General features: G+C 35.7%; 2 protein-coding genes across 7 annotated transcripts; both read right to left on the bottom strand.

Annotated features, from left to right (window-relative positions):
- Window positions 1-1,170: 1,170 nt before the first annotated feature.
- On the bottom strand, window positions 1,171-7,093 carry LOC128025182 (thyrotroph embryonic factor). Of its 2 annotated transcripts, none has more exons than XM_052611246.1 (5): window positions 6,892-7,093; window positions 4,280-4,648; window positions 3,847-4,055; window positions 3,019-3,230; window positions 1,171-2,885 (listed from the first exon to the last, which is right to left on the bottom strand). In XM_052611246.1, the coding sequence occupies exons 1-5, from the start codon at window positions 6,965-6,967 to the stop codon at window positions 2,864-2,866; spliced, it is 888 nt and encodes a 295-aa protein (XP_052467206.1). In that variant the 5' UTR covers window positions 6,968-7,093; the 3' UTR covers window positions 1,171-2,863. The 2 variants fall into 2 exon arrangements, with proteins under 2 accessions (XP_052467206.1, XP_052467205.1); XM_052611245.1 differs by lacking the exon at window positions 6,892-7,093 and adding an exon at window positions 5,294-5,774.
- Window positions 7,094-7,928: 835 nt separating this feature from the next.
- Window positions 7,929-22,214, bottom strand: LOC128025181 (zinc finger CCCH domain-containing protein 7B-like). 5 transcript variants are annotated; one of them, XM_052611240.1, is made up of 22 exons: window positions 21,894-22,214; window positions 20,830-20,890; window positions 20,674-20,710; window positions 20,363-20,560; window positions 20,038-20,196; window positions 19,339-19,419; window positions 19,197-19,256; window positions 19,026-19,068; window positions 18,685-18,935; window positions 18,282-18,582; window positions 17,991-18,049; window positions 17,750-17,849; window positions 17,486-17,647; window positions 15,007-15,212; window positions 14,801-14,901; window positions 14,491-14,672; window positions 13,756-13,832; window positions 13,361-13,611; window positions 13,070-13,175; window positions 11,244-11,352; window positions 10,993-11,126; window positions 7,929-10,906 (listed from the first exon to the last, which is right to left on the bottom strand). In XM_052611240.1, exons 2-22 carry the CDS (start codon window positions 20,886-20,888, stop codon window positions 10,868-10,870), a joined length of 2,715 nt encoding a protein of 904 aa, XP_052467200.1. In that variant the 5' UTR covers window positions 20,889-20,890; window positions 21,894-22,214; the 3' UTR covers window positions 7,929-10,867. The 5 variants fall into 5 exon arrangements, with proteins under 5 accessions (XP_052467200.1, XP_052467199.1, XP_052467201.1 ...); XM_052611239.1 differs by having other exon boundaries at window positions 17,750-17,852; window positions 21,894-22,161; XM_052611241.1 differs by having other exon boundaries at window positions 17,750-17,852; window positions 18,694-18,935; window positions 21,894-22,143.
- Between the last annotated feature and the right edge of the window lie 4,116 nt (window positions 22,215-26,330).

Raw genomic sequence — 26,330 nt, 5'->3', positions numbered from 1 at the left:
AAATTATTTTTCAAAATAACAGATTATTAAACATGAGATTCAGATTAAATGTTGCAATGAATGTTCCACGCTACAAACTAGAAATAGAGAAGATATAGTTTATGAATTTGTTTATTGTTTTGATATTAAACGCAAAACGTTATAAAAATCGAAATGTGAAATTAAAACCGCCAGTATATGACAGCAAATCACTGTTATTAAGTGAGTTGATTTCGATTGAACCAAATTATTTAAACGAATTATTCATTCAGGAAAGAAACACCGTCATGTTGCACACGCAATACAGCTGGCCGTGCTTGGAATGAATTATGTTGGCAAAATAGTGCAAAAACAGGCAGTATGGTGTCTAAAATGTCTTTTTTTTTTAAATGTTGAAAAGTCTTTTAATTAACTTTTTGTTTATTGAGCTTTTGTAAAAAAAAAAACGATAACAATGGCACTTTTTTATATATATGAAATGATAGATGAAATTGATATATGAGGTGGTATAAATATGTACATTTTCTTGAATTACATTTAGACATTTACATATGTTGTATTTTGCGGTCATTCTAAACGCATTTATTATTTGATCATGTCAAATCGCACATCAACAATTACGATTTCATCGCAGACGATATATATCGCACACACCTACCGCTGATGCATCTCAGATGAGAAGATCTGTTATCTTACAGTACCAAAAGCAGACTTACTATCAGTTAACGTTAACTATTTTACAACTTATGGAAAAATACCGAGGTCCAGACAATGGTGGGTACGGCCTTGAGAAAAATAATCAATAAGTGATTGGAGATTGTACAGGCCTGCTAGTCATATGCTGTTCACAACCCTTTGGGAGTTGTATCTAAATGGTAGGTAGTCTTGACTGAAATGTGATCGTTCCTGAAGATCTACACAGAGTGGACAGCACCAAGAACGGCAGCATTCTTTTTCAGACAAAAGTTTATTTGGGTCAGCTCAGTAGATCTGCATATCTCTCCGCCTTCTTTAGCCACGCCCTCTTTGTGTTATGCAACTTTTTTTTTTTTGGGCATCTGTCTGTTACACAACACTCCTCTCCCATCTGAAATTTGAGTTTCTGTAACTCATAATTCTCTTGAACATCAAATATTTTTTTTTATCAAATGCACTGTTACTTCTAAAAAAAATTGACATATCAGCAAGACACATTTTTAAATTCTTTAATATGTACAACACAAAAAAGCAAGACACCGACAACATTTACAAGTCAAGAAATGCTTGATAAGACTTCAATCCTCGCAAAAGAACAGTAACAATTTGAAAAACATTCAAATTTGACAAAACAAAGCTTTACTGCAACAAAGTTGACATCTCATATATGCAACTGAGTTTTCTTCTAGTTCAACAGAAGAAACACGTCTTATCAGGAACAGTCACTATTCCTTTCAGAACAGTCTTCAAGCTCCATTGCATTTTATTGTCTTGTCCCTCATCTCACATCTCACTTTTCAGAAAGGAAGCTCGAGGAGAAATGACAAACCATAGAGCACTTAAAAAAAAAAAAAGTCTCTACAGACCACAAATTTGATTAAACACGAGTCATTCTGTGCTAGTTAAAGAAAACAGCGTTCTTCAGTGTTCGATCAAAGTTAGCTTTGGTCAAGATTATGTTACATATCAGTTTCACTTTCCACAAAACACATGAAAAGGACACATGTGAGTTTTGCATAATTAAACCTGGTTATAAACGTCAGCCGAACTTTCTCTTAACAACCATGAACAGAGGGAACAAGATAATAGGTTTCAAAATGACAGAGACAAGTTGCACAAAATATGAACCTGAAATGCAGGAAAGCTGCAAGCAGGGGGCTGATGCCCTTCCGAGAGGTTTGAGTTTAGTTTCTGATATGTAACACTAGCGTCCTTTATAAACAAGCACTCTTCTGAGGACACTTATGGGTTCATATTAAACTATGAATGGTGTGGTTCACACTGCAAAGCCATTTTTGTAAAATATTTGAAGTTATCTGAAAAAATATATATCATATGATACATATGAAAAAACTCCTATATCACCACTTCACTCGTTTTGCTAAGTTCTAAGCAGATACAAGATCCATCACATGTACAGTTCGTTATTACCGTACATAAACTGACCTGCACGAGTCCCAGAAATGGCAAACTACCACTATGAAGTAAACAAGTTTTGATTTTAGAAGATCTATTATGAAAGACACTATCGAAATATTTGTAAGTTTTGCAAATATACAGAGCACATATTTTCAGTTACAGGTTCTGCGGAATTCTAGCACTTACTGACAGTAATGACAAAACATTTACATTTCCTTTTTACAGTTTTGTTTTCATTTTTAGTTTTAATGTGATACATTCTCCCCTTATTTCAATAAAAGCCTTTTATTTCTCAAAATGCACCACTTGGTACCCTGTACCAAATTTGCCAAAGGAAATTTTTTTAATTGATGTACTTGTTCAAAGAATTCGAAGATATACAAACTGAAGATACATAAGAAAGTAAATTGAAGTCAATGCCAGTGATTCTTTATGAATAAAGACCAGAGACTTCCAATGCACATTATTTCACACTCTAAAACTACTTAGATATTATAAAACAAGAACAGGTAAGGAAAGGCCTCTTCTACACTGGTGCATTACAACAACAAAACACACTTTTAAAAGCTGTTGCTCTTTCAGTGCTTTTGCAATAAAGTAAGATCACACTGAAAGGGATATGCTGATATAAGTGACTGTTAAAGATTTAAGACCATTACTTAACTGTACAGTTTTAATCACATATTCACTTATCTCCAGTTTCCTCCGCTTCATTCCACACCATTATTAATTTTTTGCCTTTCAAAAATGCAAATAAATCAATAATTGTTTAGATGTCTTCAGTCGATGCACTTGAAAAAGAAGAGAGAAGGTTGTTAATCACCATATTGGTAAGAGTACGAATGCACCTATAGGTGTTGCAGTGTTTTAACTCTGTGGGGCTCTTTTGATTATGTGTTTATATGCAAATTGTTTGTCCCTTACAGTGGTCCGTATGTGGCTTCATAGCGTGCCACGACGTTCTTGCAGCGCCCAAAGTCCTTGCGTAACTCTGCCACTTCCTGCCTCAGAGCAGAGTTCTCTCGCTCCAGAAAGGCTGCTCGTACTGTGATCTGATTCTCTTTCAGCCGCCGGGCTTCTCGTGAACGCTTGGCTGCAATGTTGTTCTTCTTCCTCCGATGCCAGTATTTCTCGTCCTGAAATAGTGAGAAAAATAAAACAAAATCATTAAATCAAATGTTGGGGAACAAGTTTTCTTCTCTATTTTACGAATGGCACGGTTTTTTTTAAACACAATTGTTAATATCTTCTTACAGAACACGTTCACGTATTTGTTGACAAAGATTTCAGAACATCTCATTCTGACTTTACATTCAGGGTGTAACCGTATAATTAAGTTTTGGAACTCAGGCACAAAAACTTGCTTGCTGTTGTCGATTAGAGTCAAGTATACTGTTACACGATCTTAAGGTAATATTTCAGACATTATGTTATTTTAGTGTCACTGAGATATTAATATAGTTAGTATTCATATTTTGAATTAGTTTTTACTTATCAATTTTCAGCTTTACATTTTATTTGAAAGTATTAGAATATGGTTATGTTTGTCATCAGTTCTTTTTTAAATGTCTATATAGTATTCTTTATTTATTTGAGTACATTAAGTTAATATAATGCCTTAGCAAATAGCTAAAATAAACTAGATTTAAAGATATTTCAGGAAAAGTTTACTTTATTTCAATTAACAGTTTTTTGTTTTAATGGTTTTAGTTCATTATAATAACCCTGAGGAAGGTGCGACTGTGTGTTTACCTTCTGTTCCTCAGGCACAAGCACTTTCTTTGCCTTCTTGATCATAGGCTGAGGCTTCAGCTCCTCCTCGGAGAAGCGATGTTTGCGAGGGTCGAACAGTTCACCTCCAGGTATACTGGACAGCACAAGATCTGTGTGATCCGGCTCGAAGTTAATGTCTACCACAATATCGTCTGGATTAATGGGCTCAGGCGTCACACGGTCCTCATCTGTGGTGAGAAGTGAATTAGTAAATTCCAATAATGAAATAAGAACAAAATATAGTTTGGATTCATTGCTTTGATACTTTATTGCTATTTCAGTTCAATAGGTTTAAACATCACTGAATTGCTGTTGAGTTTTTAAGTCAGATCTTCATGATAAACAGCGTGACTGTGTAATGGTTAAGTGTGTTGTGAGCGAAAGTACACAGTGTTCTGTTTTCTCTGCTGACCTGATTTGCTGTCTGTTGAGCTAGAGCTGGATGCCGTAATTGTGACCACTTCCTCCTCACACTGATCCAGTTCCATGAGTGGCATAAGAGAGATTTCTGCGGCAGTTTTACTAGCAGATGTCGTGGATGATCTTTCAGTTGTCAGCTGTAAGTTTTCTTCCTCTGGATCCTTTTTCTGACCTTCCTCTCCAGTGACAGGAATGCCATTCTCCATGAGAAACTCCTCCAGATCCATGTATTCCAGGTGGAAGGTCTCGCCATCATAGGGAATGGTCTTTTCCCAGATGGCAGGGGTTAAGGCAGCTGATGGTCCCATTCCACTGACCCCTTCAGAGTCAACATCCTCGAAGAGCTTCTCTTTATCATTTTCTGCCATTTAAAAACGCAGTTAGAAATTATAACAGATTTTTTTTTTTTTTTTTTTTTTTTTTGCAATCGCAAGTCTAAGCATCTAAACGGAATATGCATCAGAAAAACTAGGCAGAATAAACTGCAGATTTGGAAAATAAGACACTGTATCAAAGATCGGTTCTTGCGAAGAGATTCATTATTAAAGTGAATGAATGTTTTTATTTCAAATGTTACAGTTCAGTTTGTGACAGAAAAAAATCAGCATACAAAAACAAACATTTGTGAGCCAGACAATTAATGCAGCAGACAAAAACAAGCGCGCAGCCTTCAGAAGCTGTTCACACATGAGGGGCGGAGCTAATTTTGTGCATCTACATTAAACAGTGATAAAAAAATTTTTTTTTTATTGTGACCCGGTTCTACTAACTCATGGAAAGATCTTGCGTTAAAAATTATTCATTCACGGAGTTCCACAGTTTTTGAGAATGTAACAGTGATATATTAAGTTCCTCGAACCACGTTATAAATAACACGATCTCTATTTACATAACGAGAAAAGCTTACTGGTCTGTTGTTATATTAACATACATGATGCATTTGACAATAATTCAGCAGCACAGCGAGCACCGACCGCGAGCGCGCGACTGCTGCAGAGGCACTTACCGTCGTCGCCTTCTAGAAGATTCGGTGGCGGAATTTCCATTATATTCTTTAAAACTACTGGAAAAGCAGCTGGAGTATCAGTGCCTACGTCCAACGTGACGGAAACAGGGACCACGTCCATTTTGACCGACGCTTTCGTGCCGCGCGTAAGAACAGCGTAACTTTAAAGACAACCTGAAATCCCTAGTTTAACCTAGAAATAGGTGTTAATGTTTTCAGTTTCTCGTGTACTCAAAAAAGAAAAATCTAATCTGAAATGACCTCGCCGGTTGACAACTCTCTATTCAGACTTCTGTGTTTGACCCGATTTTCCAGTTAGCTGCAGAAGTGTTTTATTATGCATGTAAACCGTGCCCCTTTGTAGGGGGTGGAAAGAAACGTTTTTTAAACGCTGATAGGTTGGTTGCGATGTCCTCCATGAATAATTAATTAGGCGTGACGACACAGAGGCGTGTCACTCTATGGTTAGTAGTACAGCAAGGGCTCGTCGACTCCACATTTGTTGACTCCACATTTGTTGTCGGTCAAAACGGTTTTATTTTCACAAATATATTAGAAAAATGTATCACGAGACCCAAATAGATACATTCATTACACTGAAACAGTGGGGCTTTAAGTGTGGGCATAAATTCCATATAAAGCTTTAAAATCACATGCCTTTTGCACTTTTACCAATTCATTCCAAATAAAATCGCTTTAATAGTACGAGTGACCATAAAGGCCACTTTTTTTAAACTTAACTTAGTCAGCATTATTAATACAACAAGTATCAGGCATAACAACAAAAATATGCCTTGTCATTGTACCTAATTAGCTCATGTCTCGCGGGAGAACCGCTCGCCCGTATCGCATTCAGTCTCTCTGGTTAGGTTTTGGCACATGACCTCGCACGTGCACTCATGGCACGCACGGTTTACACACGGACCAATCACGAAGCAGCAAAAATATCGCGCCTTTCACGTGTAGAATCTTGCCTTGTTTACTGCAGGCGATATGAAATTTATGTTACTCGGTCATGTTTAATGCTTTATATTTTTTATGTCATATAGACAATAAGATACATTACAAATCAATGTAGCAATCAGAGACTGCAATGTAGACATATTTTTGTGTATTGTTTGCACATTTCATTTACGATTGCACCTTTAACATTTAAGAGGATTTAAGAAGATCTGCGTCATCACATTTACATTTTAAGTCCCAATTTCACGATTGTATTTAATACAAATGACAGAATCATACTGTCCCAGAATATTATTTTTCATAATTTCATAACTTAAGTTACTTGATTTAACTGAAATAAAAGTTCTAGTTCTACAGATTTAGTCAATTACTTGGTGCCACAATAAATTAATTTTTGTCGTTTTTATAATGACAGTACGTTTGCCGCCAATGAAATGAAACTATACATAGGATAAATACATTGTATAATTTTGCTAAGTAAATAAATAAAGAATTTGATCTACTAAATGCATGTCGTAGTATCTACTGTCACAAGAACAATCCTGCATTATACCAATTGTGCAGACTGTACAGGGATTTCAGGTAAATTTGACTCTTCCAATTATCCTTTTTGAGCCAACAGTGAAATTTCTTACCGTTGTCATCAATCGAAGGGACAGAGAAAGGGTACTCGAGCAAGGCTTTGAACATTTCCGGAATTTCTGAAGACATTTCAAAACAGTATGAGTTTCTCAAAACCTGGGAAAAACTGGACACAGGAGACGCTAGATCAGAGCTTCCGCTTCAAACGGTCTCTCACAAAAAATTTGATGCGCCACTAGATTCTCAAACTTTTTATCGCGAGTCACGTGGTCTGTCCTATTTACGAAGTTACTTAACTAGTCCCGCCTCAAATTTCCATATTCCCACAGGGCTGAAGATTTTGACCAATCAATATCGTTTCAGTGAGCCTGTCAACGAGGCGCGGTAGTTTATTGGTCATTCTAGCTGCATGTATTCACTCCGCGAGCCAATAAGAATGAAGACAAGTTATCTAAGTTTAAAACATCTGCGTTTCAATGTTATGAAAGTCAGGGCAGAAGTTCAGTCCAGTTGCGTTATATCACGGTCATTCACTTTCCAGAGGCAAAGAGAGTCAGACCTTAATAAAATGTTTTTAAAATGTGATAATTAACTTCTGAATAAATAATAAATAATATTTCAGAATATGTACTGTATTCAGGTATTAACTACATTCTTAATTATGCAGGTACAGTATACATCTGCCATCCTCTATATACTTTGACCTACGACATACTAACCAGAGGCAAAAAATTTTTTTATTAAAGGCTATCCCGGTATTGTTCACCCACTGTTTAATGAATACAGTCTGATCGGACAGACATTTGCCATGCTGCTTTTTGCATACTAGTCTTCACGCTAGTCAGGTTTTGAGGGAGGAGACTTCTCATTCTAGAGAGCATTTGATTGGATAAAAATATATGCAGTGCATTAAAGAGTGATCAACATTAGATACACGCTGTACATGTTAAATGCATTTCTTAAAATGATTTTTTTTTCATTGTTTAAGAGTACACTAGAACATAGATGACTTCAAAGCTATCAAGTTACAACTCTTATTTTAATGTCTTTGAAAAAAGCATTTCAGTGAAGGTCAATAACATCAGACACATTTTCTAAAACTTTTTGTCTATTTATTGTTAAACGCTTTCATGAGATTTGGTCCACTGGGATCAATATTTCACTTCCAACCAGGGAGAAAAGGGAGAAACAAAAAAGACAAATGTAAAAATACAGTACAAAAAGAGGCATTGTTGTTTTTCCTTTTCATTTTTTTCAAAACCCTGATTTTTACTGGTTATCGAAGCAGGTGAAATATAAACCATCTCAACCTATACAATCCAACATTTGCTAAATCCCACTTTGTCTTTTTAGGCTGAACATGACTTATGAACATATTCCTGCTTTACACTTCGTCCAGAAAGTGTGCAACACAAAAGGTCATAAAAAAAAAAAAAAAAAAAAAACTACCTTGGTTTTGAGGTCCAAAGAGCCCAGAACTGTCCAGTTCTGTGATAAAATAAACAAATGAAGAATGAGGATGGGAGTAAATGACCATTACTGAAGCCAGTCAATGGCCAGCAGTACTAACCCATTGATATGAATATGATTGACTGCAAACTCCACCCCATGTCTGAACAACAGAGACTCTTAACAGTTTCTCGGCTCTCAGGTTGTGTTCTCTTTATCTCAACAGTTATGCACACAATCTCAGCATGATCATGTTCCTCAGAATATTTCAGACGAGAGTTATGCGCGAAACCAGCCTCCATTGTCAACCAGAGAACGTTTACAATACACTTCCCTCCCCTATTTCTTTAAACAAGTTGTCTAAAGGTGTATATATATCATTATACTGAAGAGTAGGATTATTTGTTAAGGTATTTATAATGGTATATAAATGTATTGTATAAGGCGCTATGCAGACAAACATAAATATCCATGCATGCTTTGTGTTCCGTCACGGTACAGAGCTGTGAGGATCGAATCGAAACAATCATGAGCGTGGTGCAGAAGGAATTTGCTAAGGCATGATGTCTCTTCACTACAACTACTCTATAAACCCTCTTAAAAGAGATCCCAGGTTTCAGAAAACTGACAGTAACTAACACACATCACAAAAGCATGACACTCTAAATGTTAATGGTGTCACTTGCTTTTCATTAGGTTTAGGCTGAAAGAAAACAGAAAGATAACTACCCTAGGATCTCAATTCCTCTATTCTGGACAGCCCACTAAGCATACACAGACATAATTCACTGTTAAGTATTATATTCATACATGGATACATATATTTAAAGTGTTATACATAGCAATTAACATATACATATATCAATAGGATATAGGAAGATAGAAGTAGTCATAATGGCAATCATTATCATCACTGTCATCATAATAATAGTAGTAGTAATAATAATAATATGATCCCTCAGTAAAGCGTACTAGGTCACTCCAGAACGTCCCTCTCAATCTCCATACAAGCTGGAATCTGTTACCAGGGCAAATCTGCTCCTTCACAACTCATTTAAACCCTGAAATTCAATGTAAAATTACAACCCTGATTCTATTTTCTATAACAAACTATCTCAGGGTGATTTGATTACCTTTCTATAGCATTTATAGGCAGTTTGAGACAGCACATTCTCATCTAGACCTCACAAATCGGACAATTCTGGAATGACTCATAAGAAGAAAAAAAAATCACTAACCATCTAATCAGCAATACATGTCATATAGCATAGCTCAATAACAAGAAGTTCTATGTAATCAATACAAGGTAAGGTTATACTTAAGCTTAACTGCTAAGTTATCAATAATCCTTATTAGTATGCCAATATAGTAAGTAGATATATTTGTGTGTGTGTGTTTGTGTACATATTTATATATATATCATGTCCACTAAAAGTAAGGACAAGGCGTACTAAGGGTAGCACTGCATGTCTTGACATTATATTATGAATATAACTACAAATAGGCAGGGCAAGTACAGCTCTTTTGCTTATATTCTTGTATATCCATTCATGCTCTTAATATGAAATCAATAAACAGTACATATGGAGAACTAATGAGCTACTGGCCCACGTTGAACTGTGGCAAACAAAGAGTCTCTTAATAGCATGTTTATGGGTGTCACAGATTATGCACTTCAAATTCCAATCTATTTGCCTGAATGAACAAACACGGAAGCATCTTCCAACCGCCAAACACTCGATCTAAGAATAAAATTATAATAACACAAAGTGTATTTTCAGTCTAAATACTCGGATCACTCAAGACTGCAACAGCCCTTGTGGGCATTCTACCCTCTTCTTTATCAAGCACTGCCAAACTCAACTCAGTGCAAATGGGAAGAATGAGGAAATGACTGCATACCAGTACAAGATCTGTTACTGGCATTTTGCGAGTTGGGGTGGTTTTTACTTTGTTAGTCCGTTATTAATTGCCTTGGTGTATTAAATACATTCGACATCTGAACAAATCTCAAATTTCTTGTAAATGGCCACTTTTGGCTGTACATTCAAACTCTTCTACCAATATGGCAGGAACAGTTAAGCACCGCTTCACAACTTCAGACAAAATCATCAATCTGCCACCTGCCACTACATACTTGACTATAACACGAGTGGCCTTCATGACAGGTGCATTGATTTGATACGGGGACAACATGTCTGTTTTGGTTTTGAGTTAAAAAAGCACTGTGGGAATAGATCTTCAACTCCTAAGAAATGTGTTTAGGGAACATAAAAACAAACTGCCCTTTTTTGAGTTAGCTGTAAAAGTACCAGTGTGCACTCACATACACCCTATAATACTGTGCCAAGTGTCATGACAGTGAGAGGACAAATGTTTTGATAATTGGGGTATGTGGGATGTGTGTATGTGGCAACAATCACTGTATTAGTCCTATAGTCAAGCGCTCTGCCCTGAAGGGCAGCAGAGTCTGGTACTTCCCGGAGTGGCACTGAAAGAGTGAGAAAGCGCCTTAGAAGCTGACATCTGATCAGGAAGACTCATCCAGACCGCCTATAACCACACACTTTCAGGCCCAGGTCACAGATCCCCTCCACCACCAGACATCCGTCGCCCGACCTGTCAAAGAGAGCACAGTTTAAAAAAAAAAAAAAAAGAGCTTTTCACTTATTCCAAACAAATCACTTTCTTCTGCAGCCACCCACCATTGACTCAGAATAGTCAGTTGGCGTGGCAATCTGTTTTTCTTCTGGGGGTGGAGTCATGAGGGTGTCTTCTGCACGCCGGTTTTGATTGGTCAATGAAAGCCACATCTCGTACATCTGCTGCATGTCTCTCACTTAGAGTGCACAAAGATACGCAGATTGTATTAAAACGCATTAATGGATTAAGGAAACATCACTAAATCACACCCACAAAAATGCATTAAAAAATAAGGAAGGAAATGGATTCTCACAGCTGTTGTTTTTCATATAGGTCCACACATCCCGCTCCTCCAAACTGTGTGCAAAAGAACAGTTCCCAATATAGTGGCACTTCTTCTGTTTCATGACATGAACACACATCTGCAAACACAAATGGAGAGTAAAAAACCTATGAGTGTAGATGTGTAGAAATTGTAACAATACTCAAATTTCTCAATTCATTTAAGTAATATTAAATGGGAAACAATGAACAAAACTTCTGTTGTGAGCTATTAAACATCATTTAAACTTTTATATTTTATTTTTTTTTCAGATTTGTTTGCCAGGAACTCTTTCTAGTTCAAACCCCTTAAAAAGACCCGTTTATGAATTCTAACACTAGTAAAGATGCACATGCAATTTCTAGTAACTCATCGGTTAGCTGAAAAAAAAAAAAAAAAAACTCTAGAGGGGATCTAATTTATGGTGACCTAAATTATATGCATTTTTATTAAATAAAACCATATGTACTATAGCACTCAGCTTTACGTTTCATTACAGGTGCAGCAGGACTCACCAGTACACTCTGTATGAAACTGTACAATGGTCCTCCCTCTCCCTCAGAAGGAAAATCAATTTATTGATTTTTATTGCTAGAGCACTAATGGGTAAATTACCCATCTATATTTCAAATTTGCTTATTTACCAAAATAGAGTTTACAGGACAAGGTTGTCAAAGAAAATACTACTAATTACTCCAACAACAAAAAAAGCCATTGATAAAAAAAGCTCTCTCTTCATTTGCACCAAATGCCTGGAATGAACTCCAAAACACTTTAAATCTAGTATCACTTCTATCTATTAATACTTTGAAAAAACTTTTATCTCATTTACCTGAATACATGTACTCTATAAATTAAATTATATTTCATTACATTCCTGTATGTCTGAAGAAATCTCTTGTGCAAACTAGTTATGAGAGGTGTTTAAATAATTATAATTCAACACAAATTAGAGTAGAAACAACCCTCTAGGCACACCTTGGCAATATAATTGCCATTGGCTAGTAAATGTTTTAGTTTACTATACTATTTTACACACACAGATATACACAAACACATACTTATACATTTTTTTTGTTTCCACCAAATCAGCTTCAAAGCTTCTTAAATGTGACCCTGGATCATAAAACCAGTCATAAACAGCATAGGTATATACACAGCAACAGCCAAAAATACATTGAATGGGTCAAAATTATAGATTTGTCTTCCATACCGAAATCATTAGGATATTAAGTAAAGATCATGTTCCATTAATATATTTTGTAGATTTCCTTTATATATATATATATATATATATATATATATATATATATAAAGTATTTTCATTATTAATATGCATTTGGACAACTATTCTTAATATTTAGATTTTTTTGCAGATTTTCAAATAGTTGTATCTGGGCCAAATATTATCCTAACAAACCATACATCCATGGAATGTTTATTTAGCTCATTTTATTCAGCTTTCAGATGATTTCAGTTTTTAAAAATGGACCCTTATGAGAAACCACAATATCCTCTGTTTGTTCCTAGAATCTGAATACTTTGAAATGAACTCTTATCTTGACAGAATTATTAATAATTATATCATTACACTTCATAAAATAACTGCCTTATGTGCAATTTAAATGTAAACTCGGTTCATCCAAGCATTGATGATTATATCTACACATAAAAAGTAATTGAACAGCAGTTCATTTAACAGTTTTGAAGTTAACAGCATTAGTTGGTAGTCTCTTTACCTGAAATATCTACAAATCGAATCTATAACTTATGAATTAGAATCAAAATGTGAAATCTGTAAGAAAGGATTGACTTACATCATACTGTTGGGGGTAGGTACGGGAAAATGGGAGCGGTCGCACGACCACCCACTTTTTCTTCTCAAACGATTTCACTAGCAACACCCTGCGCTCTTTTGTCCAGCTGGAGAGAAGAATAGACAAAGCAAATCATTATCGACCTCAGGCAAAGCTGCTGTCTGCTGTGTCCAATAAAAGAAGTCACATTACAACTGTTCCAGTAAACATTCCAGGTAGGTTAATTTTTAATGAGCACATATTGTGCATCCTGGTGGTATGATGACGCCTGCATGAATAAGGGAAGCTAACCTGTGCCTGGCTTTGGCAGTGCAGTACTTCAGTGATTTGTCTGGCTCGTTGACCTGACCCTCCCTCCAACACTGTCCACACACAAACTTCATCTTCAGATTCAAGCCGCGCCCTCGACCGCATCCCACAAGTCCTCCTCCACCTCCTCCGGTGCTTCCACCACCGATGCCATCTCCTGCTCCAGAGACCACTGCACTACTGCTGACAGCACTGCTGCTGCTCCCGCTGGGCTGGTGGGGGCCGAGCATGGGCTGGAGACGGCGGGTGAAAAAGAAATTTTACTAGACTTAAAACAACAGAATTTACATCCAATTTAATCTGCAGCAGGGCCAATCAAATAAAAGAACACGATTCCTGAAAGTTGAGCATTTGTGATGCAGCACAGTGTTCCTCACCTTCTGTCTCTGTGCATTCTGTTCCAATCGGTGCCAGTGTCTCTTAGACTCTTGCACCATCTCCTCATGGGTAATACCTGCCCCAACACAATCACAAGCAAAATTTTGTTTTAAACCATCAGTAATGAACCAGAGCGTGGAAGAAAAAGAAAGAAAAAAAAAAGACATGAGACAATAATTAATGTTTAAACATTTGTGGTCAGTAAGACTTTTTTTTATATTTTTGAAACAGGTCTCTTCTGTTCATAAAAACTGAACATTTATATTGTAACATTATTACTGACTAAACATCTATTTATTCCTGTGATAGCAAAGCTGCATTTTAATCATCCACATAACATTTCTTATTATTGTACAAGTTGAAAACAGTTTTTTTGCTTAATATTTTTGTGAATTTGTTTTATAATTCTTTAATAAACAGAAAAATTCAAAACAAAAGCATTTATTTGAAATATTATAAATGCATTTACTTTTGCTCAATTTAATGCATCCATGCAAAGTATTATTTTCTTTAAAAAATAAATAAAATAAAAATAAACAATTCTTACTGACCCCAATATTGGAATGGAAGTGCAAACTTAATTATAAACTTGATTTCATAATTTTAGTTTTTTTTTCAAATTAAATCAAAAGCTTTCTTAAATAAATGGATAGAACACATTTCACGATTATAAAGCAAAAGAATAGATTGATGTGTGCATGCATACAAACATTATTATAGCGTGTCTTATGTACCTGTGTCCTGCTGAAGCACCCAACACTTGAGTTCTATGACTGAATGTGCAAAGGAGCAACTGTCCTCCCGCTGGCAGCCATACCGCACCTCATGGCGGCACACATCAAACTGGCAGAGTGGGTGAAGTGGGCGTACTTTACTGTAGCGCACGTTTGCGGAGCGAACCACGTGCACCAGGCACCTGTCCGGTTAGACAAGCATCATAAGACACAAACGTATTGAGGTATGAGAGGTGATATGATGCAACGGCTGCTCAAGTGCTGCAAAATCATATTAGTGATACAAGTCTCAATGCAGCGTGGGACTCACTTGTTATCATCAAAGGGATGTCGTGCAGTGAGGTTGGAACACACAGCGAGATTCTCCTTGCTTCGTTTGCTAATGATACGAGGCTTACTGTCAAAACATTCCTACAGGAAACCAGAGGCCAGAATAACCAGTTAGACGACACATCAAAACAAGAATGTAACATTTCAAGCTGTGAGACTGGCATTAAATATGAAGGTGCACATTACCTCACAGAGGAACATAAACATGCCCATATGGAGCTGAAGGAGACGGGTGACACTGAGGGCGCGTCGTTCATTGGTGCCCAGAGGGTCAAACAGAAGCTCACGACTTAGAGCTCCCTTCCTCTCTTGTGTCCAAACATCAATCTCCTCCTGGCAATAGGCAAAAGTGCAGTTTTCACCATACTGGCACTCCTGACGGTCTTGTACCTCTGCAAAGAGAGAATGACCAATGAGCTTAATTATTCAATTATTTCATTATTAAATTATAAAGTACTTATGTACAATTATTTCACTTTAAAGTAAACATTAAACATGAACACACAGGCTATTTTTAATATAACAGAGTGCAATGTGACAAAATATTTTAGAGCCAAGCAAACCAGCATTCCATATTTTTATTTTTTTCTAAGGATTTTCTATACTTTAAAATGGTCTATTTTTTTTTTTAGGTTTTTCCTAAATACAAAGACCCTTTAATGTCTTCTGCTGCCCCATACAAACAATTACACCAGTAAAACAACAGCTTTGATTGTGTTTACAGTGTGCAATATAATACGTTCAATCTGTGAGTTAGGAGTAGTGAAGAGGACTCCTAAGTCACTAAGACCAAATCTAAAATATCCTAAAATTGCGGTTGCCAGCAATCTACCTCAGAAAATAAACATTTTAGAAAAATTTTTGACAATAATGTGCTTTTAAAAAAGGCTTTGGTTTGGAGGTTATCCCAACTCCAAATGTTTGATTATATCCTTAATAAATAGCTGCTCTCATGTCCAGTTTGGTTTTCTTTCATGTTTGCATGTCTTACTATTAGCCATGACTATTTTGCTAATTAAAAGGCTGTTTAAAAAAAAAAATCCACATGAAGTGACAGAATCACACGGTTCATGATGGACAAATCATTAACGGCTGGTCTATGTGGTAATATTACATTGGGCAGGAGATCTATATGCTCACCTAACATTTATCGACCTCAAATATGGCTTATCATCCAAGATATGTATGTAGTAGCAACTTTACATGATGGCAGCTTAGTCTAATGTTAGCCTAGAAAAAAGTGTGCATGTTTGTGCGGAGTGTGGAAGCTGAACAGTAGCGCGCTTGGGCTACTGCGTGACAGATGGAGGCACCACTGCGATCATTTGCTCTTAAAATACTTTGTAATTTTTGTTCATACAGATAAGAGTAATGCATCTTTTGTATCTGTAAAGACTCTACGTTTATTTGTGTGCACTCAGAATAGCAACTAAATGTTGCGCTTTTGTAAAATAAAGCAAACATGATGCCATCTTGGACTGTGAACTTGAGCATGTCACTTCAAAAATCTGTGTATGCTTACATTACAGACATGAAATATTTTTAATGAACCAATTCAACTAGATAAATATTCTCACATTATGTAATCTGTATGAAACATGCATACAGGTCCCGTGGAGATGAGTCACTGTCGCAGACTTCATCGCTTAAACCAAAATCAGTAAGCACTAGTGTAATGTTACAACAAATTAAAATGTTAATTCAGTGTACTTGCAGTTTTTCCTAACAAATTCATAATTATTATATTTGCCAGTGTGCTGTGGCAAGCCTTTTGTTTTGAGTGCTTATTAGGCTATGTAGGCAAAGGCTCATTATGATGATTTATATGGTTTATTAATAAAACTGTGACTAATAGTCATTAGTCGACTAATGCTTAAAATGAACGACTTCTAGCAGACCAGAAAAATCTTTAGTCGAGGGCAGCCCTAATGCATATTGACTACTTATTTATGAGAGGTATACACATAAGAGGCTGACAATTAGCTGAATATAAAGCCTACTTGTTTAATTAGTGTCACTAAGCCTGCATTTTAAAATCTTTATTTGAATGTGGCAGCTTAATATTTCACTCTACAATATTTCTATGAATAAATGACAGACTATCAGCCAATAACTGTGTGCATAGTAAGTATGCTGACATCATCCATAGCAACCAAGTCAACCCCACCCTTACTCTTGGCTTAAGACTTCTCAGGCTCAAATCTCAGGCCAGCAATAACAAGACTTAGGTGCCCTTGAGCAAGGCACTGAACCCCCAAATGCTCCACGGGCGCCGCAGCATAAATGGCTGCCCACTGCTCCGGGTGTGTGTTCGCTGCCATTTTTTATTTTGTACTGTTCTCTGAACTTTTTATTTTTTTAAGAAGTAATGGTCTTTTTTCTGTCCTGTTAGGTGTGGCAGATTATAGACTTGGAAGTAAATGCCCACTGCTATGCCTGGCTAACAGTTTCGCCATTTTTCACAGATGGACACTGCTATGATTTAGGTTAAAAATGCATAAATACTACATACATTTCAAAGGTGGGCATTTTTAATGACGTGAACAAAGGACCAAGTTCTTACTGACGTGGTCTGTAACTTCATTAAAAACAAAGTTCATCCACTCTTTCGTAATCTTGGGACCTCTTTAGTTTCTACAATTCTTCAATAAATATAGAGCCATACCTTTGCAAAGAACAAACGCCCCAAGAAAGTTATTACGAGCAGGACGGGGTCGCACCCTCTTCCAGGTGAGGTCATCTGTGGATTTGAGGCGGCAGAGCAGCACATCTCTCTTACAGCGATGTGCAGCATCAGGTTGATAATGGTAGTCCATGACCCGTGGCCCTAATTTTGAAAAGATTCACTTTTTTTTCAGACAGGTACAACGTTTAAGAATAGTTAATATGTATCTTATTTTTCATATCACATAGTTAAGAGGTACAGTACCTATGCGACTGTAGCAAGCATTACAGGCCTGTCTGAAATCATGCGTGGCAGCCAGTGGGTTTCGTGACAGCAGAGAAAGGTTGGTACCAACTGGTCCATTCTGCTGGAAGCAAGAAGTATTCTCTGACTAGGTGAGGGCAAACCATTTTTTTTGTTTACAAACATTTTAATTTATATAGTAAGGATTGAGACTATGAGCTAAAACTGAGCAGTTTATAAGTCCAGATCAGTTAAAACTCACTGCACTGGAGGCACTATGATTCCGCAAACTGGGGATGAAACTGTGAGAGATTCGTCCACCTAAGATTTAAAAAGAAAGGAAAATACATGAGATAAACATGCTTGAGTTCTCAATGTTAAGTTATTGTCAGGTCAAGACATTTTATGTATCATTTAAATACAGGTATGCAGTCAGTAAGGTTTTATTAATACTTTTCAAAGAAGTCTCATATGCTAAATAAAAGCTTTCATTTCATCAATCGGTAGTGTGTTGAACGGTAGTGTGCATCACATTCCAAGTTAAAACCCTCACCAGGAAGTGTGTACTCTGAGAGGGAATCCAGTCCTCCGGTGCTTAATGATCCAGACCCCCCCTTCCCAGCAGCATCTCTAGCTCCCGAGCTAAAGGAGCCGAGGGAGTCCATCGTCTGAGAAGAGGCTTCGCTTTGACCTAGAACTGAGGAGGACTCCAGAGGCGGGAGCGGACTGAGATCAGAGTTGAAATATGGAGTCGTTAGCTGAGCAGAGGATGCTGGGAGACCTGGAGAATATGGAGGCCTCAATCCCACAGCAGTGTTTGGTAGATTAGTAGGAATAGCCCCTTGAACTGGGTTCTGATGAATAAAATAAGAAAAATCAGTGCCTCTACATTGATCACTCTGGTATTGAGCAACTATGTTCCACTGTCCCTCCCTACAGCTCTCCATTTCACTCACCACACTGACCTCAGCTCCTTTAGGAAGACTTTCCAGCAAGGTGTCCAGACATGAGGTGTCCTCATTCATCACACATTCCCCCATGTGTTCAGATACAGGCACAGAGTACGGCACCCGCGCTGAGGGCTCCAGGCTTGGGCTTTCTGGCATGTCTTGGGGCACAACTGGGCTCAGTGAGGGCATCTGTGGGTCATCACTTACTGGGATCGGTGTAGCCAGAGGGGCAGGGATGCACTGGGCACTCGTTAAATCTGTGGGATAATGATAAGAACACTGACTCACCCAATGAAAAATCGGTTTTAAAATTGAAATTTTTTTGGAAAACATTATTATGTATATACCCGATCCAATATCAGTCAAAGACTCAAGGCCATTTGATGAGGTCTGAAAAGAACGAACAAGGAGCTTTGTTAATGTAATCCAAACCATGCAATTTTCAATTTACAAAATAGCTTATATTATTCAACAATTTTATGACCAACAGAGGTAAGGTCTGGTTTTGTAAAACTTGCCTCCCCTGTAGGAGAATTAGTTTCTCCATTGCTGTCTGCCGCAGCTGTTGTAGAATCAAGCTGAAATATGAATGTGTGATATGTTGGGTTGAGTACAACTACATAAACTGAATATTTTATCCTAACAACCTAGAAGACAAACCTGAGGGCTGACGTATGCTTTGCGGATTTTTAAACCAAGTTTGTTAGCTAGATCCTGAGCAAGCTCACTGACTTGCCGGTCCTGTGTAAAATAGATCAAGCAACACGTTTTGTTAGTTAAGCATTACATGAACTGGCAAGACAAGTCATACAAATCTCTATGCATATAATAGATCAAATTATATATATACACTAGCGTACAAAAGTTTGGTGTCGATAAGTTTTTTTATGTTTTTGAGAGAAGTCTTGCTCAGAAAAGCTACATTTAATAAAAACACAGTAAAAACAGTAATATTGTAAAATATTATCACAATATCATCATAGTTTATTCCTGTTATGCTAAAGCTGAATTTCCAGCAGCCATTACTGTAGCTTTCAGTGTCACACGATCCTTCAGAAAACCTTCTAATATGCCTATTCGGTTCTCAAGAATCATTTTGTATTATCATCAATGTTGAAAACAGTTGTGCTGCTTAATATTTTTGTAGAAATCAAGACATTTTATTCAGGATTCTCTGATTAGAACATTCAATTAAACAGTATTTATTTGAAAATAAAATATTTTGTAAAATTATAAATGTCTATACTGTCACTTTTGATAAATGCATCATTGCTAAATAAAAGCATTCAAAAAAATGTTTTTAAATAGAAATACAAATTGCAGATTAAAGTGCCATTCATTCGGCATATAAAAACATACATGAGGAGCAGTTAAGAGGCATCCGGTGCCACACTCATAAGCCTCTCTGAGTCTGCCCAGCTCCCTCAAACAAAGTGCCTTCCTGTAGAGTGCCCTGCGACTGCCCTCCGACACACACAGTGCACTATCACAGTCCTGCACACCCCGCTCGTACTCCCCCTAAACATAAAATACAAGAGAAGGCAGATTTGAAGACATTGTCTTTGCAACACTAACTGTTGAATTACTACATAACTGAATGAACACATACTGAATTCCATTACATCCTCAGTTTACAATGACAGATTTAAATGGAAACCAATTGACCAATACAAATCTAACTTACCAGACTATAATGTGCAGCTGCCCGGTTCACATAAAGGCTCTCTAACAGCTCAGGGGGAATGACCAGTGCTTCAGACTGAGCATAGCGAGCTACATTCACACCCTCGCTGTAATGGATGGCTGCCTGTCTCCACTCTCCATTGCGATACACTGCGTTACCTTCATCCAGCAAATTACATACTAGCTGAGTCAGGAATGCCTGAGGAAAGGAAGCAAGAGAGTTTCTATTTAAATGAAGCTCATGAAATACAAGAAATATGGATTATATAGGAGGGGTCATTTTTCTTCAGCGATATCACATATAAACCATACCTCATAACTTTCAGGTTCAGGGAAAGGCAAAGATGACCTGTGGAAAAAAAAAAAGAAAAATACATTTAGCAATTTTGGGATGATTAACATCAACACAGTAGAGGCGAAGCAGTTGATGTTTTATCTGAATTATGTAGATGCAGCACAAACACTTACTGAATGAATCCCAAAGCTTTCTGGATTTCTTCCTTACGCTTTTGTCGTTCCAGATCCATAGCTGTAACATATCACAACAAATAAGATACATTTGAAACATTTTACTACATTTCAACAAAACCTAACGTATAATGAAAAAAAAAAACACACACTTAACTGTAACTGATTTTACAAAAGGATAAAACCACAAAATGTTAAGTGAAAGCATCTCATTTATGTGTGTTTAACATAAGTAACAATTGAAACTGATATACTACTGTATAAAATGTAGTAACGTTAGTAGTAAATGTAGTTGCCGTAATAAGTCAGGAAAAGACTAAAGATTAAAACATTTATAGAAATAACTGAACACACTTAAGTAATTCAAAACATAATTATATTCACAAACAGTTGATATTGTATATATATCATTTTTGAGGCCTAAACTTTGAGATAAGCGACTCGGAGCACATCCCCGGGCTCGCATAGAAAAAAACACCCACTAATGCAACTCTCTCCGGACTTCAGAAAACAAAATCAAATACCAGCAACCCTTTAGTCGTGCTTGAAACACTCCTAAACATAAAATTAAAATATATTACATTTTACCAACTTGACGTTGAAAGAGGCTAGCAGTAAAACACACTATTGAGAAAGTTAACTTGCACGGGCCTCGGGTTAGCTTTAGCTTTAATGCTATCCAGCGGTCGGCTAACCCGCTGATGCTGTCAACTTCAGGTTTGTTTACACCAGTTAATATCAATGAGTTTTATATGCTGACACAAAACAGTTCCAACAAACATTCAAAACATATTCCTAGAGTATAATCTTTTATAATTAAATTCTAACGGAGCTTTTATACAAAATACTGTATAAAAATCTCTTGAAAATTCTCTTGGTAGCCAATTAGCAAGCTACATTTCGCGAACTGCTGCAGCAGGGACGCGTTTAGAGACTGGGATGAAACACCAGACGATAAAGTAAACACTAGAGAGAGCTGGTTATTAAAATTGTATATAAAAGCTAGTCTTTTTTTTAAGAAGTCAAACTAAAACAGAACCGAATTAGAAGGACATTCAACCCACCTTAGACTTCAGATCTTCTCTTCCACCAGGAACTGTTTGTTAATGCAACAAATCCCTTTAACTATCAGGTAAAAGGTTTGCGTGTTTTATTCCTTCAGAATCATACTTTTAATAATTAATTCGCCTGTCAAAAATCAACGGACAGAGCACGTGCAACTTAAATCGTTTCCCCCAGGTTGAGCTCAAACTGAACTAAAGCGTCCAGGCTGTGAGGTCCTAAAGGCAGAGAGATGGAGACTTTTTTCTGTTTTTCAAGAGGAGCATTCAGCCACTAGAGGCAAGGGTGACTTCCTTTACAATAACTTGGCAACTCTTTCATAAGGCGAACCCAAAACTCTAGCTTTCTTTATCATTAATAATAATAATAATAATACAATTAATACAGGTACAAATGTGAGTCTCTGGTCTGGAGAACAATTGTTTATATGGATATAGCGTTCTTATTTATCTGTATTAGAATTGTTTTAGCTTTTAGTTCATAGAAAAAATAAATAAATCAGTTAAATAAATTATGTATATTTTTGACTAAATACTAAATAATAACAGTAGCTGAAACTGTATCACATCAATATAAGGAAATAAATAAACATAATGATTTTCTGTTTATCATAGCTAATAGCTTTAAATCAGATTTAAGTTATTTTCCAAGTATTTGTACTTTATGTTTTTAGTGATCATGTTTAGTGATTTAAAATGATTGCATATCCTATATGGAGCCTGTATTAATATATTATTCACGAAACGGAGCTCGGTCAGCATGTCATTAAGCATTCAAAATTATTTTAGCTTAATGACAGTGGAAGAAGGACAACGTTTTACAAAGCAACTGCACTATATACATCTAGATGTGCATTTATATGTGATATGAGAAATATCACAGGAATATTATTGTTATTATTATTTGACATTTTAGAGCGTGTCAGAGGGCTGCCCTTACATGAATATGTCCAGATTTTAACCTCATGCATGGAAATCTTTTCAAGAAAGATCAAAGCATAAAGTAATCATAACAGTGGTGCAATTTTTTCCTTTTTTCTTTCCTTTTAACATTCACCCTCAAGTTAAAATATGCTTAAATATGTCATATTTAAGTTTATGGTAGTTTTTGGAAATGTACTTTTAACTGACAATTAAAATTGAACTTCCAGTGTATTTTCATCAACAGTTAAATTTTTTTCAATTACTTCTTGGGTTTTCAGTCTATCTGAAGTTGATTTACAAATTCATGAATGTATTCAAAAAGAACAGAATGACAATAATATCAAGAGCTACAGTATACATTAGAATATATCCGGACATTTTATTATGCCTTAAAACATCAGGTTGTGTATAAAATACCTTTGACTAAAAACATCTGCTGAATTAAACAAAATGTCATCAGGTTATATAAAATCAGCTAAAGCTCACTTGTAATGTGTTTAGAATACAGTAACTTGTCTTATAGCCAGTTATAACAAATCTTCATTCCTTTGGCCCCAGTAAGTGCTTTTACATGACGGTCCCAAAACCTTTCTGCACTGTAGATCTGAATGTGCATTCAAGTAACAGAAAACAATTGCACTCTTTCTTTGGTTCAACAGTAAGATTAGTCAAGAGCTGTAAAGGTTTTAACATGTACATGCTGATTTAAGAGGATTTTCATATGGAGTGTGAGGCACGTATTACACGCCTCGGGTAGCAAACTCTAGATCTGGCTTCTTCTTTTTTTTTTTTTTAATAACAATAAATCAAATACATTTGAATTATAATAAATGTTGTACAAATTTTTATGCCAAAGTGTTATTTGCAAAATAAAGCATTATTTCCAAGTTTTCCTATTATGCAGTTTGACCAGTTTGAACATTTAATTTAATATTTTGCTGTTAAACTCCATATTTCCAAATGTTTTTAAAACCGATCCAATCTACTTTCATCGGTGTATGACTCTGTGTTGTTTTTAAAATGCTTTGTGCAAGTTATCGTATTGACAGAACAAGTAAACAACCAAACAATAATTCTGTAATAGCAACCTCATTACTTATAAATGAGAGACTTGTGGGCAGATTAATTACAGATTATTAGCAGGAAGTACAAGGAGAGGAAGGAGGTGCACCAGCATCTTATTTAGCAGATTATGCTCTAAAGTAATTCATATGTACAGTGCCATAGGGTTTGCTTGATGACAATACGTAGTGCCTTATGTATCTATATTATATACATTATGTCTACTAATAAGGCCAGGTAGATCATACAGCTTTCTGAAGCGATTTTTTTGCTATTTCAATAGCCAGGTAAGACATTTTCTTGTGTTTCAAGCAATTTAAGAACAATTAAATAGTTGTTGTTCAGCTGAGTTTTATGTTTATTTATCTACACTCTCAATGTTGGGTTAAAAACAATCATTTTTGGGTTATTTGGCAACCCATCACTGGTTAAATATTGAGCAGTACACATGGGTTATTTTATTTAACTCAGCTATTGTTTAAACATATACTAATATAGCTATATTAAAATAGTTTCGAAATTAGAAATCACTGACAGAGTTATTACTAGAAGCAACAGTAATAATCAAAAGGTGAACAACCAAGGACAAAATATGATACATTTATGGGATGAATACAGCATAGTTCACAATGTTACATTTACACTCGTTTAACAAGCACTCTAGATTTCCTTTTTTTAAGTGACATTTAAATTTTAATCCAAATGTTCTCTGTTATCCTTTTTAACTGAAATAGTGCTGAAACTCTTGCCGCAGATAGCCTATCTGAGCCGTACGTTTAACTCGTAGCTGAAATGTGCAGTAACTGACTCCATAACCTGCCCATAAACAAACAGTACTGAGATTAGATAACATATTTTACCATCAAAATAAATTAAGTTCAATAATATAATGAATAAAATCAGCAAGGTAAAAGGCGTTTTTATCATGCAAAACCTCCTCTGCCGACTATTTCGTCTCTGTATGTATGTTGTATTATGTGAAATAAAATCATTTACAGCACAGCAAAGACTTCATATATGAAATTAGATATATACAAACATTAATTTCAATGAAGAAATGCACCATTTAGGCAGCGCTGAGAACCACTCTCTCCTGAAGAGGATGCAAAAAGCCCCAACAGTGGGGGTGAAGTATAAGCCCCCCCCCCCCTGGTTTTTTTGTTGTTGTTTCGAACAACAGTGAAAACTGCATACTGAAGTACATTTGAGGTAGGCCTAATCGGAAACATTTGTGAATAATTTATTTCGAACAAATGGTTCTGAAAGCGTATTAAACTGCTAAAGTCATTTTATTTAAGTAAACAAGTCTTTGTAAAGTCATAACTGTTTCAAAATGTTTCATTTCAATGGTTCGTATTCCTCATATGTAATGGTATTTAATGATTTGCTAATTGTATTTTATTTATTAAAATATTAACTTGAATAAAATATTTACAATGGGTTTGTAAAACAATTTTTATGCATATTATTTTTTTGGGCTGACTTTTTGTTGTATTTACACAGTTTTGACCAGCAGGCGTCACCATCGCGTGCAACGCTTGAAACAGTTAATAGACTGTTTTTAGTTACAGTACGGTCACACTGAAAATCTGTTATTCAAAATCTAATTTAAACAAAAAAATTTATTTTGAAAAGTTTAAAAAACAATTTATGAAAAACAAATGCTTCAGAAATGTTAAATAATCTGCATTATTTGTATCTAACATTTAAAAAATATAAAAAATAACCCAGGATTTTTATTAGAGTTAAGAAATTCTGTACAACAATGTATTGTCATGGACACTGATACAAAATTAAAATAAATTATTTTTAATAATGTGAGCACTACACATTTGCTAGATAAAAAGCATTTTATTGTGTAGAGGTTCATTTCTCAATTAAAATAAAATTTTTACAACATTATATTGATGAACTGCAGAATTGTAACATTTAGTTGTCATTTTAAAAAGTCTGTCCCAATTGTAATCTGTCAGGTGTTTGATTACATCAAAAGCCAGACATTTTAAATCAGATTATACTACAGTAATGCACAAAGTAGAATATATATATATATATATATATATATATATATATATATATTATATTATATATTTAAAGGAAATCCCTCAACATTGTACAAATAATGCATGTTGTTAAATGAATCACACAGGAACTTTTTGATATTTGATATAGGCATTTGATAATTAAAAAAATATATATATTAAGATACTTCCTTGTCTAAATTTCTAAGATTCACTCAATATGAGATTATGTTGTCTGTGTCAGTCACATAATGAGTAAATTGACTTCTGTACTTCCTGGGAAACATGTAGCTTGTGCTCATGAACTAACTAACTTTGTGAATGTGATGCAGGTGCTCTATCAACAGCACATGTTCAGTATCAACTGAATAGAAATTGTTCTGTCTGAAAAGTTTTTCTTTATTCTAAAAATCTTTAATGTCTTCTTTTTTGG

The sequence above is a fragment of the Carassius gibelio genome, chromosome A12 (assembly GCF_023724105.1).
Source record: "Carassius gibelio isolate Cgi1373 ecotype wild population from Czech Republic chromosome A12, carGib1.2-hapl.c, whole genome shotgun sequence".
Classification (NCBI taxonomy): domain Eukaryota; kingdom Metazoa; phylum Chordata; class Actinopteri; order Cypriniformes; family Cyprinidae; genus Carassius; species Carassius gibelio.
Note: the sequence above shows the minus strand (reverse complement) of the source record. Positions and strands in the feature narration are given on the sequence as shown.

What these genes read in the sequence shown, in the direction of transcription:
- LOC128025182 (XM_052611245.1), bottom strand. Translation starts at nt 5,414, where the DNA reads ATGGACGTGGTCCCTGTTTCCGTCACGTTGGACGTAGGCACTGATACT. An exon ending in TCTTCTAGAAGGCGACGACG is followed by an intron (nt 4,649 to 5,293) that starts GTAAGTGCCTCT and finishes TTTAAATGGCAG; the next exon opens with AAAATGATAAAGAGAAGCTC. An exon ending in GAAGCCACATACGGACCACT is followed by an intron (nt 2,886 to 3,018) that starts GTAAGGGACAAA and finishes TTCTTTTTCAAG; the next exon opens with TGCATCGACTGAAGACATCT.
- LOC128025181 (XM_052611239.1), bottom strand. Translation starts at nt 20,888, where the DNA reads ATGGATCTGGAACGACAAAAGCGTAAGGAAGAAATCCAGAAAGCTTTG. An exon ending in CTGAACCTGAAAGTTATGAG is followed by an intron (nt 20,561 to 20,673) that starts GTATGGTTTATA and finishes TCCTTTCCTCAG; the next exon opens with GCATTCCTGACTCAGCTAGT. An exon ending in TGCTTGCTACAGTCGCATAG is followed by an intron (nt 17,648 to 17,749) that starts GTACTGTACCTC and finishes TTTCAAAATTAG; the next exon opens with GGCCACGGGTCATGGACTAC.